Source organism: Eubalaena glacialis, chromosome 10, assembly GCF_028564815.1.
Source record: "Eubalaena glacialis isolate mEubGla1 chromosome 10, mEubGla1.1.hap2.+ XY, whole genome shotgun sequence".
NCBI lineage: Eukaryota > Metazoa > Chordata > Mammalia > Artiodactyla > Balaenidae > Eubalaena > Eubalaena glacialis.
Window position 1 is genome coordinate 85,328,821 of NC_083725.1, and position 15,584 is coordinate 85,344,404.

Sequence of the window (15,584 nt, forward strand, 5' to 3'; positions counted from 1 at the left end):
ACACCCAACGGGGCGCAAGGCCGCCCCTGGCCTCCTGCCCCCGCACGCTCTCTCTTGCCTTCGCCCCCTACCCGGCTGCCAGGCTGGTGCCCGCCACTCCGCATCCGCGTTGGCTTCAGAACAACCCCTCTAGGTCTCCCCGCTCCGCACTCTCCCTCCCCTCTCCACGCGGCCCCTCCTCTGTCGAACCTTGCGGCTGGAAGTGGGGGGAAGGTGGGAAGCCAAAGCAGTGCCTCCGCCAACCCCCTACAGCCTGCGCGTCAACCGCCTTCGAAGGACCTGACGCACGTCGGGCCCCAGGCGGGAACCGAGTGCGCACTTGGCGAGGGAGGGCCTGCGGGAGAAACGTCAGACCCGGGGGGCCTCAGCCGGGGCTCGGGGCGGCGAGGACAGCAGTACTCCACCCCCTCTGCGCGCTTCTTATCGCTCCAGCCCGGGCAGGGACGTCAGTGCGCCCCGGAGCGTCGGTGCGCTGGCTGGACGCTCCGCTGGCGCCGGGCACTTGGCGCGGGAGGCTCAAATGCAAATTACGAAAACTGACTTTCGAAGTCGTGACTCCCTCTTGGAAGTCGGCCCAGGACCCGCCGAGGGAGGCCTACCCTGACCTAGGGGCGCGCGCCTCCTGGCGCGGAAGTCGGGGGGCTGCCAGGCCTGCCCTTTACAGTTCTCGCACCCTGGTTTGGCTCCTTGGAAACTGGGGACTGTTTCCGAAGAAGCGCCCAGCAGAGCCCCTCGGCTTTCCCCGTGTCTCCCAGAGTCCAGGGTGTTTTCGAGCGCCCACCAGGGCCGAAGCAAGCGCCCCTGTGGGATTCCTGGCCCCGCCTTCTCTCCTGACTTCCCCCAGCGAGAGCCCACCAAAGTCCCACCCCGTCTCCCTTCCTTCCCGCTCCCGACCTCGCTGGGTTTGCCTTAGAGCGGTCCTCTAGGGAGAGCGCGATCGGCCCCCAGGCGGCCCTGTGGGAGGGTTTGGGAGATTCTCCAGGGTTCGAACGCGACTTGCTGAGCCTCAGTTTCTCCAGCTTTCAAACTGGGAGTTTCTCAGAGGTTGTTGTTAAGGCTAGATGGGGTAATTCATGGAAAGCCCTTGCACGATTGTTCAATATTGAGAGCTTAATAAATATTAAATCAAAGCTACAATAAAAAGCGGCCTGAAGCCTTCAAGGAAGCTCACAAGGAAGGTCTCTTCAGGGAACCTGTCCTCTTTCCATAATCATGCAGACCGTGGGTCCCTAGCCGGCTGCCCCCGGAGGGGCCAGGGGGCAGAGTCAGTGAGCTGAGGCCTCCGCGTGCGTTCGCGCGGCTCGGAAGGAGGCGGGAGGGGCCCGGCGGTACTGCTCTGGGCGCCCACCGCAATCTGCCGCCGCAGCCTCGCCTGCGGCCGCCGCAGCATTACCCTCCCGCCGCGTGGGGACGGCCCAGTCGAGTGTGACGGAGCCGACCCCGAGGCAGTGGGCACGGCTGCGGGCAGCAGGGAAGGGACAAAGTGCTTTCCGTAGCTCCCCATTTCCGAGGCCTGGAGTTCCCTGAACGAGCCCGGCCAGAAAGGAGAGAAGGGAAGCGTTCTGATACGAATCCCCTGCTAGTCTCCAAACTACACCTATGTAAAGGTGTTTTCCCTTTCTAATGATTATAGCCATTGCTTTGTACCAGCAGGAAAGTCCATCTTTCTATCGCCACGACCACCTCCACCCCAGCCACAGTGCAGTAGAACGTCCTCTGGTGGCATCTCGGAGGGCCAGCCCTGCCGCCGGGTTGCAGCAGATGGTGATTTGGAGGGTCTATAACACCTTGTGCGTCCAAATCATTCCTGGCTCTGGTGAATTTTTATTGAGAGGGCTAGGAAGAAAGAACGAGTTCCCTTTGACTTTGAAAGTGACCTAAGAACCAGGTCAGTGTTGGAAATAATTTCCTTTTTATTTATAATATTTTCAGAGGAGCTTAAAACATACAATGAGAATAGTCCTAATTTTACTCAGGAATTTCTCTTAATTGTGTTAATGGAGATAAAATAGAAATGCAAACACTAGACCTCAATTTTTAAGCGAAAACGTAGGCTCTCTCCAACACTGGTTGACTGGGAGGGTGGGCTGTGGGAATCTGAAGTCCCACACGCAAGGTTGGTACAGCCTTATAAACGCAGGACCCGTGTGTACAGCCATTGCAGAACTGTGTCGCTTCGTGAGACCCTCGATCTCTTTATAGTAATATTGTGGAATCCGCTGCCTGCAGGTTTGAAGAGGTGGCAACAGGATCTAGCCGAAGAGAAAGAGGGAAACATGACAGTGATTTAACTCCTTCCTCTGCGCCCACCTCAGCAGCCCAGTCCGCTCCTTTGGCGGCTGCGCCTCGGCTTGGGTGCAGTGGGACGTGTCCCTCCCATGTTTCCCTTAATTAGGAGGAGGGAAACTTCTATCATTCCCTCCCGCCGGCTTCGGTTTAGTAATCAGACCCACATGAGTCACGCCAAACACGCAGCCCCCTCCCGCCCGAGTGACAACTGGCCAGCGTACTCTCGGCTGTTGTCCCTTTAAAACTCGAATCCAAGGAGGTAATGATTTATCAAACTTGTCTTATCAAGAAAATGTCAAACGAAGGGCACTTTGCTTTGCACTGACGCAAACCTGGCCTTTCCCAAGGAGATATAGAAAGCGCCTCTCTTGCTGGAGCCGAACCCAGTCTTGTCAATAGCTGGTTTCACTCTCTACCTTCAATCTATTGCCCGTTTCAGACATGGTGAGTGTTTGCTTCTGTTCTTTTAAGGGGAGAGGGGGCTGCGAGGGTAGGAAGGACAGATTCGTTTTGGATATTTCTTTTTGAAATGTTGTGTGCATTCTGGAAGGCGAAGGGAGCTCACATTGTACTTGTGAGCATCACCTGGGGTCGGAAAGAGGTTTCCGAGGCTGTGGAGCTGAGAGGTTGGAGGTGTCTCCCAACCCCGCTATTCTGAGAACTGTCCTTGGTGCTGAAAAGCCAGGTGCCAGTACTGAAGAGAGCCGCTGTGGGTCCTAGAGGCTACTGAGATAAGAATGCTGGCTCGAACTGAGATACTTAGGTTTGGTGCAGATTAACTTAGATTTGGTGCAGATTAAAGAGTTCTGATCTGTGCGTTTGTGAAAGAAGGTTAGACGAGAGGTGTGTGGTTGAGGTGAAGGTAATATGATTATTCTTACCGTATAATAGTAATTATTGGAACTGATATTTACAAAGCCCTGAAAGATAACACGAGGGGAGAAAGTGGATGGAAAAAACACCGCTGGCAGTTATTTTCATTTGAACCTCAATTGGGAGAAAGCAAATGAAAATTAGTCGTGAGTTTCGGTTCCCAAGCCAGTGTAGGGGCATGGATATTAAACTCTTGTGAATAGTTATTCTTGGGGAGTGGGAGGACCAAAAAACTTCTCACGTTCTTTTACATATCTGGGAATCTAGAAATGAATGTAGGTTGTGTAAGATAAATCCAGTTACTACCTTGTGTTTGAAATCTGGTTTATTACTCTTCTTGTGGGGTTGTTGTTACTGTTATTTTGGTCGTTATCCTTATTCTTGCTTTTGGTACCTGGCGGGCGGGGGTGGGTTTTGGAGCGCTGGGATTCGCACAACCGATTTGGCCTCAAACACTCGCAGGTGCCAGGGCATCAGCTTTTGTGGCCGCAGCTTGTTTATCGCTTATTAAAAAAAAAAAAAAAAAAAAAAAGCAATGTGCATTGTTGAATGACAAAGGAAATGGGGCGGAAAATTAAAGAATCTTTCTACAATGGTGATGGGAACGTGGGCACCCTACAGTCGTGATGTGAAATCCAAAGAGGGCAGGGACCTCATGGCTGTAGGGTTATTTCCGCCCTCCACTTCTCCCCCCTCCAAAATACATTTCTGAATCTTTTCTTAGCTCACCTTCTATCAGGGAGGAGAATATTAGTTTCTTTATGTCATCCAGTTATCCACAAGACAGACAGACTGAGAAATAATGATTACAGTATTTCTTGGAGAAGGAAAAAAAATCCAGATTCCAATTTGTTCCCTAGATATTATGTCTGGACCTGAGTTGTGAAAGTCTCTATATGTAGATACAGGTATTTTTAAAGCTGCCGTGACTTTTTTTTTTTTTTTTTTTTTTTTTTTTTTTGCACGAACTTCGCATTATGTTTGCAGGATTGCGGTGCTCCCAAGGAAATGAATAAACAACCAGCCAACAGCCTGGAGGCGGCGGTGGCGCTGGGCCACCACGATGGCTCGTGCGCACCCAGGACGAGCCCGGAGCAGGGGCTTCCCGCGGCGACCGCCGCGCCGCCGCCGCGTGTGCCAAGGTCCTCTTCTACCGGCGCCCAAACTTTCCATTTCCCCGACGCGCGAGCCTGCGAGGCCGAGCGGCCGGGAGTAGGGGCTTGCAAACTCGGTAGCCCGCGGGCGCCGGCGGCGTCGGCGGCTCTGCGGGACTTGAGCGAGGCGCACGGCGCGCAGGCCGCCCCTCCTTCAGGGGGCGCCGGGCCCGGCAACGCGCTGCATTGTAAGATTCCGGCCCTGCGCGGCCCGGAGGGGGATGCGAACGTGAGCGTGGGCAAGGGCACCCTGGAGCGGAACAATACCCCGGCCGTAGGCTGGGTGAATATGAGCCAGAGCACCGTGGTGCTGGGCACGGATGGAATCACGTCCGTGCTTCCGGGCAGCGTGGCCACCTCTGCCGTCCAGGTAAGCAGGTCGCGCTCGAGCCACGCCGCCTCCTGCTCCCCAGCCGCGCGAGAGGCGAGCCTGGCCGAAGCGGGTGCACGTGTGCTGATGGGGAGACCGGTTGGCAGTGCCAGGTGATGGATGCGGGAGGCAGCTTTGGGGCTTCGGAAACTCGCACTGCGCTGGGGTCACTAGTTCAGGGCGCGAGGGCTGCAGCGAAGCTGCCAGAGGAATTGCGACCTCAGGACCTGCCGCTACCTGCCCCTTCCCAGCCTCAGGTGTAGCGGAAACCCAGGTGCAGACTCATTAAGCAGTTGAGGCATTTAGATTCTTACCCCTTTCTGCAGACAGGACTCCCCCTCTTGCTAATGACTGGGTCTTTTTTTTTTTCCCCAAAACAATTCTTAATTTAAAAAAGGAGAAGAAAATACAGAGAAAAACCTGGGGGAATAATAATTTAAGTCCTGTAGGCTTTGCACTGCGAATTACATTTATCACATGAGAACTCATTTGATGAGAGGTGGCTTACATGAGGCCAGTACTGAAGTTCAAGCCTCAGAGCCTATATTTTCCAAAACCTGGTACCTAATTTTGTATATATGTATTTTTTCTTAGGGTACCTCTCTCAATTGTATGAGCCTCAGGCCCCAAAAACCTGGATTCACCTGTGCATTTGATCCTTTACGCTCAACCAGAGGCATGAAAAGCCCACAAAGCAAATCCCAGTCCTGAGTTAGGGATAAGGCAGCTATTCCTGGTGGCCCCCCTCCCATATGGACTTTTGTCTTCTTCCATCTCCCTCCAGTTTCTCTTCCTCCTTCCCTGATTTCTTTCCTCCATCCCCTTTCACATACTTTAGCTCTTCCTTTCCCATTGCCTGCCTCTACGCTATCTCCTCTCCTCCCCTGGGCTCAAGGGCTAAGCGTGTGTAGCCAGTAGTGGACTCTTGAACCAGAACATCTGCCTGTGTGAGATCTAGGGTGTCTATAGCCCTTCTTAGTTACTCTAGTGTTTGTACACGCACACACACACACACACACATGCCCACGCAGCAAGAGCTCATCTGTTACAATAACTAGAAATGGACATAAACTTAGGCTTTCCCACTCGCCCTTGCTTTTGGGGTCCGCCTCTGGAGCGTTTGGCTGTGTGCATTAACAGCCAGTGACAGCACGTGCCCAAGAGTGTGACCTCAGGTAGAGGCAGAAAATTTGTTCCGCATGCCTTGCTTAACCTCCGCACTGCGGCAAAAGGAGCTGGAATCCCCACCCTTCGTAGCCCCGGAAGAATTGAAGTGGGGGGCGGTGGCTGGAGGTGGTATGTGTGTGGGAGGAATGTAGTGGGGATATTAAAGATGTTCAGTATAGATCAAGCCCTGCCTTTGCCTATTTTCAGCTCTGCCCATCTTTCTGATTCTCGCCTTTCTGACGCCCACCTCGGCCCTCCTCCTCTCTCCCCAAGACTTCCTTCCCATTTTGGCAGCTGCTTCTTTACCCTCCATGGCCTGTGGAACAGTGTGGACGTGCCAGGTTGCTAGAATGAGGTGGAGGGTGACTGAGGAGGTGGAAGCTGTGCAGTGGCTCGGGTCCCTGGCAGCTTTGTGTGGTGTCCAGGTGTCCTGAACATTTCCCAAGTTTATTTGAGGTGCCTTCACCTACAGTTTTTTCTGCTTTCCAGTGAGGCATTCCAGAACCAGGGACTGCCCCAAGAAAGCATCTTAGTGTGAGCTTGGAGAGGTGAGCTCCAAAGATCCACAGACTGCGGGAGCTGGGGGGTGCCTCAGGAGACAGTGATTCTGAGCCCCTCAGTTTACAGATGGGGAGACAGAAGCTCAGCAAGGGCCAGTGGCTTGCCTGGGGTTATCCAGCTGGGAGGATAAAGTTTAGACCAGAACTCAAGCTTTTCAATGTCCTGTCTCTTTGCATGTCTGTTTCTCCATTCTCCCTGTTGTTTCACCCCCGCGTCTCTCTCCTTCCCACCTCCCTTGCCCCACTGCTGAAAGGTGCCCCCTTCAATGAGCTGACCAGGCAGGTTCTGCCCGTAGGCTTTAGAGAAAGTGAGGCAGGGGCTCTGGCTGGCTTCAGGCATTGCAGCTTTCCTTCTGGCCTTAGCATGGGGTCCAAAAAAAGAAAGGGCTGAGTAAGGGGTGTGAGGAATTTTGGGGGGAGGGGTTGGTTAGGGACCTGCTTGCTGGGGACTCTAGGCATGATATTGGGGGCCTGCTTGCCAAATGAACTCTTGGTCATGGGTTGGGGATGGAGCGACCTGCTTGCAATCAACCTACATTTCAAGGTTTGGGGAAAGCTGCTTGCTGGTGTGATTTGACTGCAAGATTTGGGAAAGAGGGGTTCAGGAGTCTATTTAAGATGGCTCTTCAGATCAGAATTGGGAGCCTCCTGCTGAAAGACTCTCTACAGGGTTGAAGGGTCAGGGCCCTGCTTGTAGATGCATCCTCTCTTCAGAATTGGGGTCCTGCTTGCCGATGCATCCTCGGTTGAAAAGTGGGGTCCTGCTTGCTGGGAAGGAGCCTCAGCAGTGGGGGAGGGGCGGAATGGGGCCTGCTTGCGGACCGGACCTTCTCCGGGGCTGGTATCCGACCATGTGCTTTTCCGCCCCCAGGAGGACGAGCAAGGGGATGAGAATAAGGCCCGAGGGAACTGGTCCAGCAAACTGGACTTCATCCTATCCATGGTGGGGTATGCAGTAGGGCTGGGCAATGTCTGGAGGTTTCCCTACCTGGCCTTTCAGAACGGGGGAGGTATGGCTTTTCCGCTCTTTCCGCCTGCGGTGTGGCGGGGCGGGCACTTGTGGGTTGGGGGGTGACGCAGAGCCCCGGGACGGGGACCGAGGCTGAGAGGAGAGGCTCAGAAAAGCCTCCTCACACTCCAGTTCATCCCCTGTGGGCATCCGTGTGAAGCCGGAGGGCAGGAGCTATTGAAAGTGGTTGGCACTAGATCCAGGAGGCTTTTATCTGGAGATGGAGCTCAGAGACGAGATGGGTCCCCACGCTTCCTCACTGGTCCAGCTTGGGGGGCTGGGCCCCGATTCAACTGAGCATTGATGCAGGGAAGTTCAAATCCTAATTTAGCCCACAAGTATTTCGGTACCCGACACACTCCCCGCACCTAAACAACTTTAGAGCCAGGAGCTGTGCGGTCCTGGACACTGAATTAAGGAGGTTTTAAGATCATAACCTGGAAATCTGAGCCTACATAGGGGACTTTGGGAATGGGCGCTTGGGTCGTGCAGAACGCAGGATGCAGGCGAACCAGGAGTGGGGAGAACAGAGAGGCTGGGGGTTGTGCTGTTGAAAACCTATTAGAAGCACCCACACACACACATCCTCATGGGCACAAGCAGGGCATACTCTGACTTTAGCAAAAATCGTTTTGCAAAAACGGTTTCCATTTCATTTGTCCTCACTGGGTGGAAGGAAAACCATTTCTAAAGTGGGGAGGACACCAGTGAGGCATGCACCAGCTGCCAGGCCTCTAGGATCCTCTCCCATACCCACCGAGGAGGGACCCGGCACATTCACGGTCCCCTTTGCAAGGCGGGGCTAAACTGACAAGTCAAGCCCCCTCTAGGAATAGGAATTTGCACCTAGGATTCCCTTTCACAGCTTCTCAACTGGACCAAGGAGACCAGAGCTGCGCCCCTCACCCTATCGGGTTAGGCAGCTTAAGTTTTGTTTGTTTGGTTGGTTGGTTTTGTTTTTTGATTTTGGTCTCTCGGTGCGCTCCAGGCACAGGGACAAGGGACAGATGCAGCGCCACGTGATGATGAAAACGGAAAAATATGTTAATACCCCTCCCCCTAATTCCAAATTAGGACACGTTGACAAGTATTTATGAGGAGCGCAGAGCGTTCGCAATCAGGGGTGTCCCGGAAACACACATACGGGCGCCCCAGACGTGTTACCCCTTGGTTCTCTGCAGGGAGTCCCCGGACCAGGGTGCTGTGTTAAGCTTTACAGTACCAGGAAAGGGGGCGGACACTCAGGATGAGGGTGGGAAGGGAGTTCCAGTCCGGGGAGCGCGGCAGCTTTGCAGCCCTGCTGCTCTCTCTGCTGGGCAAGTGAAAAGGGTCCGTGCTTTGCTCGGCCCGGGATCTGCGACCTGCAATCTGCGAAGTGTTGGGCTGCGCAGGGAGTCGGACGCTGGGAGGGAAGGCAACCTCTTCCGCACTGCGGCTCCGGGCCCCTTCGCGCGGGTGGAGAGCTCGCTTCCTCCCTCCCAGGAGCAAAAGAGAAAGATTGCGCAATCTACATCTTTCTCGAAAACCCATTCAGGAGAGGATAAAGCAAGAGCCCTGGTTTAAAGCAAGAGCCCTGGTTTTGCCCCGGCAGGAAAGGCCCTTCCAACAGGAGGAAGAGACTAGAGAAAGATCAGCTTTCCTTCAGTGGAGCCCAGTGTTCTGGGCTCTGGCATCTCGAGTCCTGAATTGGTTCTGACTCTGCAACAGCACTCCCTTGTCCAAAGATCATGGCTATCCCCCAAGCCTCTACCAAACAACCTCAAAGAATCCTTGAGGATAAAGAAACCCAGAGAACCCTCAGGAAGTCTGCGGAGACCTGCCAGCTACTGGTGCCCTAGACTGGGCGTTCTGGGGAATAGACATGAAGGATCAACATCAGGGGCCCTCGGTCTAGATAAGACACCCACATAAATAGTGTCAAGTGCTTAGCGCCTGGGGAGAGGTACTGTGGGAGGACAGAGAAAGGAGGCTTCCTGAAGGAGGAAGCATTTGAGTTGACCTTGAAGGATGGAAGGGACTTCTAATGTGGAGAAGGAAGTTGAGATGTGTGTGATGGCTGAGGCAGTGGGGAAAGGGATGTCCCTGCCACCCGTCTGGCAGAGCAGGTCCAACCCTGGTTGGCAGAAGGTATGCAGGTAGCAAGTTGAGGGCTCCTGGAGTCCTAGCTTAGAAGATTTTAAGGTTTTGGAGGGCTGAGGTGCCAATGAGATTTCACCAAATCTGACTCCAGTAGTGAATCAAAGGTGTGGATTTGTTGAACATTAGAAGAGCTTAATTTGGGGACATTGAGGTGCTAGAATAAGAAAGAGAAAAGAAGAGAAAATAAAACTCACCCAGTACGCAACCCCTAGTGACCCATCCAATGGGGAACTGAAAAAAAGAATGTGTTTGCAGGGTACCCTTGTACTTTTTAGAGGAGGGCTCTTAAATGTCCTGGGTACCTGTGGTTGAGCTGGAATATCGAAAGCTTCCTAGAGAAGGCAAGGGAGCTTCCTCCCTGAGGGGGAAGGTGGAGCCAGCTGGCCTGGGCCTCCCTGGGCTCTCACCTCCCACTCTCTCTTTCCAAGGTGCTTTCCTCATCCCTTACCTGATGATGCTGGCTCTGGCAGGGTTGCCCATCTTCTTCCTAGAGGTGTCTCTGGGCCAGTTCGCCAGCCAGGGGCCAGTGTCTGTGTGGAAGGCCATCCCAGCCCTACAAGGTGAGTCCCCCCTGCCTTCCAGCTCCCTCAGCCCTCCCCTGCCCTCTATGGCACCACGTGGCCCCGGGGAGGGAGGCCTGCTTCTGTGATCAGGAGAACCCACTCCTTCCTTCTCTGTTTGATCAGTTTCACCACGGGGGCCCTCTGGAGAATGGCCCAAGATCACCTCTGGCATTGTTCCGTTCCTGGCAGAATGCCTCAGTGTCCCTGGTAGACACAAGAGTCTATCCCACTATTAGTGTATCCATCTGTAAGAGAGAGCCAAGACCTAGGTCCCCACTCTGTGCCCAACTGTAAGGATTCCACAGGATTTGGAGGAAATGAATCCCTGGAACTTTTGCTTCCACAGGCTGTGGCATCGCAATGCTGATCATCTCCGTCCTAATAGCCATATACTACAATGTGATTATTTGCTACACACTTTTCTACCTGTTTGCCTCCTTTGTCTCTGTGTTGCCCTGGGGCTCCTGCAACAACCCTTGGAACACACCAGAATGCAAAGATAAAACCAAACTTTTATTAGGTAAGTTTGGATATACCTACACTAGGTGAACTATTCATTCATTCAATGAAGACGAATTGAGCACATATTATGTTTGCCAGGTTTTATGCTAGGTGCTGGGGGCACAGAGATTAAAACCAACATCAAATATACTTAATTCTAATATTTAAGGAGCTCATGGCCTAGAGGAGGGGTAATCAAATTTTTGTTTGCTCATGAATAGCTGGAGTGTTTGTTTAAAATGTAGAATTACAAGTCCACCAAATAGTCTGATTTACTAGATTTGGCTGGGGTCAGGTCCCCAGGTGACTCATATGCACGGTACAACTTGTAAAGCAATGGGGTCTAGCGTCTAGGGGAGTGACGCTTGCGATCCTGGGTCCACACTTCACAAAATGCTGCCCAGTGCATGAGGTAAACATGAGAAGAGACACTTAAACTGAGGACCTGTGATAGAAAGGTGCATAACGCAGAAGACCTAACCTAGAAGAGGGGAAGGCTGCCCGGGGAGGCAAGGCGTGTTCCTGGGGGAAGGCTGGTTCGGGCCTGAAATCCACTGGGACTTGAGGACTTGGGGGAACTGTCAGCTTGTTGGGTCAAGGGCAAGAGCGTGGCGGTGAGGAGGAGCAGGGCAGAGTGGCTGGCAAGGCTTCTGGTCTGTAAGACGTTTTGCCCCTGATGGTACATGTGTTTGTGTCAGGTAACTTCTCTCTGGATCTCAGTTTTCCTCATTTGAAAAATAGAAATCCTAACAACATTCTTCATCCTACTTACCTCTGTAAGGAGAAAAGAAACGGAGAATATGATCATAGTTGGAAAAGCATACAAATAGAAGGTGCTAGTATCAGGTGCCTTTGAAGGTGCTGATCATTTTAATGGACACCAATAAGCAAGTAGTTTCGTCTCTCCCCAGCGGAGCTGTTATTCCCTTTAAGCTGGATCTGGCTGAAGTCAGAATCCTGTGATCTCTGTATGATTGGCTTTTAGTGTCGGTCCCCCAAACCAGTACTTTTGCCCTGACAGCCTGCACACTGCAGAACTAGGAAGTTACTTAAACGCTTTGAGTGTGTAAGAGAGAAAGATGATCCATCCCTCCCACACCCCAGAGAGATGCACATTCCTAAAGGCAGTAATTCACACTGGAGTATTTTTACACACATGTGCATGTATGCACACAACATGTCCAGCCTCCACCTTGAGAGGCTTTGAATGAGACTGCAGGAAAGCTAAAGCTGGAGACATGCGCCCATCAAATTCAAACCCAGTGCACCTGAGGTGCTCAGGAATGGGAGGATGGGGATTTGTGGGGTTCCCAGGTGTGCGGCCCACTAGTGGAATGACCAAGAGTAAGTGCCTCTAGACTCTCTGGGCCTCAGTGCCCTCATCTTTACAATCTCCATGTGGATGGATTCTTAACTTAGCGCAGTGGTTCTCAGCCCAAGCTTCTACACAGTAGAATCACCTGGGGAACTAGCAAATCAAGACATCACTTAGGGTCCAGCCCAGACCAATTAAATTGGGCTCTCTGGGGATGGAGCCTAGGAATCTATTTTTACAGTTCCCCAGCTGCACCCAAGGGTAAGAACCACCAGGTTGGTGTTTGCCCATGTCCCTTAATTAAGCTGCCCTTAACCATGTTTGGAATGGAGTGCCCACTTCCTTTGCCCTGCAGTCCCTGTCAACTCAGGGTCACCTCTGCAAAGCTGCTGTCTGAGAGAACCCCACTCAGATACCCCACTTAAGGTGGCTGTTCTCAGATTCACAACCAACAATCTGCTGCCAGAATGGATTCCCAAAAATGCCATTTTGGCAAAGTGCATTTTCTAGGATGTGGGGCTGGAATGGAGAAAAACCTCAAGGTCATAACAGTGCCCTGCCTGTTCTTCCCAGATTGTGTCTGGGACGGAAGTTACTTTCCAAGGGAGTACCTCTTCCAAGGAGAGCTGTTGCCTTGATCCAGCCTCCAAGGAAGCTTCCCTGGGCACGTCCCTCAGGGAATCACGTGGGTCCCACAGCTGTTCCTCGGGAGGGATAGGAGTTCAGAAACACGTTCTCCTCTGCTAACAATATCCACTAATATTTGTGCAGCACCTTAATAATAATAGCCAGCATTACTTACTACACACCAAGCACCATGTTAAACCCTTTAACTCACATTACCAATGTTAAGATGGATAACAAGCCAACATATGGTTTAATTATTATTTCCATTTTACAGGTGAAAAATCTGGAGCTCAAGTTTATAAAGCTAGCTCTGTGGTAGACCTTAGATTAGATTTGAGCCCAAGTTTGCCTGCCTCCCAAGGCCATGGTCCTAACCACCATGTTAAATGCTCCTCAGCCTACAAAGCAGCTTCATAAATGATGTCTCTGCTATTCCTAATAAGAGCTCTGTACGTCCCAAGGGGCAGGTGACATGATCACTATTTCACAGGTGACAAAGTAGACTCTAAGCCTTAGAGGGTGGAAGTATCAGGCCACAAGTCTCAAGGTAGAGCCAGCACAAGAATTTGGGTCTCGTGACCCCTGATTCTCTGCTCATCCAGGGTTCCTGAAGGTTCTATTCTATCAGTTCTGGCAGAGTGACATCTGTCCAGTTGTTCCCTAACTGATGTTTTTAGCTGAGATTCTGTGGGTTTAAAAGAAAGCTCGTTTAAACAGTAGTTTGACTTAGTAATTCCACTTCTGGGGATCTATTGTTAGAGGAAAATCAGAGACACAGGTAAGGACTATTCGAGATCGTTCATTGCAGTCACATTTACAATCTAGGAAAACACCGGAAACACTTAGACGTGTAACAAAAATTCAGTAATTCCATGGTTCAAATAAATTATAGTACATCCATAGGATGAAGTATTCTATAGTCTTTAAAAGTGAATATTCATTAAACATAGGGAAATCGTCAGCATATCATGTTAAATGTAAAAGCAGGATACCAATTTATAGTATAATTTCATTTTTACTAACAATATGTGCTGGCTAGAAAACATATAGGAAGGTGATACGCAAAATGTTAACTGCTAAGCTTGGGGCCATTCTTTTTTTTCTACATTTTCTATCAGGGATGTGTATTTATTTTATAGTCGGAGAATATATATGTATATGTATGTGTACATGTATATATATATATACACACATATATATAGTGTGTGTATTTTTTTACAGCAAGCTGAGCACAATGACTGGGCCAGGCGTGTGGGTGCAGGCCCCCCCTGGTTTTGTGGAATTTTTTGTCTGGCTCACAATATCCCGGGGAACGTGAAAGGCAGAGTGAAGACATTATACAGCTAAGCACCTTGTCGACTGGTATAAACCATAAAAACGATGCAAGCTCTGAGCAGAGAGAGACAATGGACATTTTTCACTCTATTCCCTGGAAACATATGGACAGGCTGGGCAGATCTTATTTCATTCTTAGCCAGTGCTTTAAAATTTTTTGTTGGTTTGTTGAAGATGGAGGTATCAATCCTTTCCCCTCTTAGTGGAGCCCCTCCATCTGTCCTTCCCTGGGTTATCCGCACTGGACCGGGGCCAGGTATCCTTTGTGTAAGTATTGATCTTTTGGGGTCCTGGGGTATCTTGGAAAAGGGGATGATGGCCTGACTTACAGAGACATGGGTAGCTTTGTAGCCCCACTGCTCTGCTGGACAAGACCGGAGCCCAGACAGTGATGTCCCAGGCTGCCTCCCAAGTGGCCATACTGAGAGAGGCTTGTTTAGGAAATGGAAAAACTCCCTCCCCCAGGGCAGTGTTCCACAAATGACCTTCCAGGCTCACCCTACCCCGTGATAGTGGGTCGCTGGTCCCAGGAGAGGGGGGTAGATTCCCACGCCATTATGACCTTCACTCATAGCAGGGAGGGGTTTATCCCATGGCCCCTCAGCTCTGCTAGGGACATACTGCCTGGGAGCCCTACCTCATCATTCAGATGCCAGGACCCTGTACCTGCTCCAGCCATGGGCAAAAGCCCTGACTCCATCCACCGCGGAGGCTGAGCTTGCCACACATTTCTCAGGTGTAGATTGTGAGAGAGGCTGTCTTCCTTATGGGCATTCAACCCTCCAGGTATTTGTAATGTTGAAGGGCTAATCCATGCCCTGCCAAGTAAGACCAACAACTGTTCTTTGAAATTAGGAGCTAGCTGGGTCATTTAAAATGGGAAGTGCATAAATACCATTTCTGTTTCTGGAATGGCTTAATTTTCATTAGAACCTTAATTCAGTGATTCCTTTTCTCCCTAGTCTTTCACGTGCTTTCATTTATTCATAATTGCCCGCGTAAAGAGAATCTCATTCGAACAGCTTCCAATTCAGCACGATGCTTATCACTGTTCTTTGTTCAGGGTTGCTGGGCCGCAGAGCTCGCCGATGACACGGCCCATCGTTCCGTTGCTGGCCGACCTGAAGGCGCAGTGTGCTGGGAAGCACGCCTCTGCCGCCCAGTGGTGGGAAGGGATGTTGCAGGAGGCTTGAGGCTGCAGGGAGCCCTGCTGCAGTGCCTCAGGGACGCTGTGACCTTGCACTGCAGCGGAGAGCGGTGATCCAGAGACGCCCAGAGTCGCTCTGTAGGGAAGCTGCCCATGTGCTTCTCAGTGCCAGTTTTGGAAGCAAGCGATTTGGCGTTTGCCCGTGTGTTAGCGATCTCTTCTGTCTTAGGGGACGTACTTTTGGGCAGGAGGGCAAGAAATAACTTCTGTGCTTACTTACAGAAAAGGGCTATGGATGGTGCTTTGGGGGGAAACAAATGCTTCCTCGGTAAATAGTTGATAATTATGAGGTGAGAATCCCCCTGAAAGTCTCTGTCATTTGATTAAAGAAGATAATTTTGAGTAAGAAGGCATTTTGAGGACTCTAGTAGTGGTGGTTCTCAAACCTGGGAGATTTTGGCAGGAGACATTTGACAGTGTTCATAGACATTTTTGGTTGTCACAACTGGGCTGGGGTAGGGTGGGGGGGGTGTAT

General features: G+C 51.5%; 1 protein-coding gene across 1 annotated transcript in view; it reads left to right on the plus strand.

Moving 5' to 3' along the window:
• The first annotated feature begins 1,623 nt into the window (after positions 1-1,623).
• Positions 1,624-15,584, plus strand: part of SLC6A5 (solute carrier family 6 member 5) — a 54,059-nt gene continuing 40,098 nt past the window's right edge. Inside the window, exons 1-5 of the mRNA XM_061203749.1 lie at positions 1,624-1,764; positions 4,150-4,686; positions 7,285-7,423; positions 9,990-10,121; positions 10,471-10,644. Of these exons, the coding sequence (XP_061059732.1) occupies positions 1,624-1,764; positions 4,150-4,686; positions 7,285-7,423; positions 9,990-10,121; positions 10,471-10,644 (1,123 nt within the window). The remainder of the gene's footprint in view (positions 1,765-4,149; positions 4,687-7,284; positions 7,424-9,989; positions 10,122-10,470; positions 10,645-15,584) is intronic.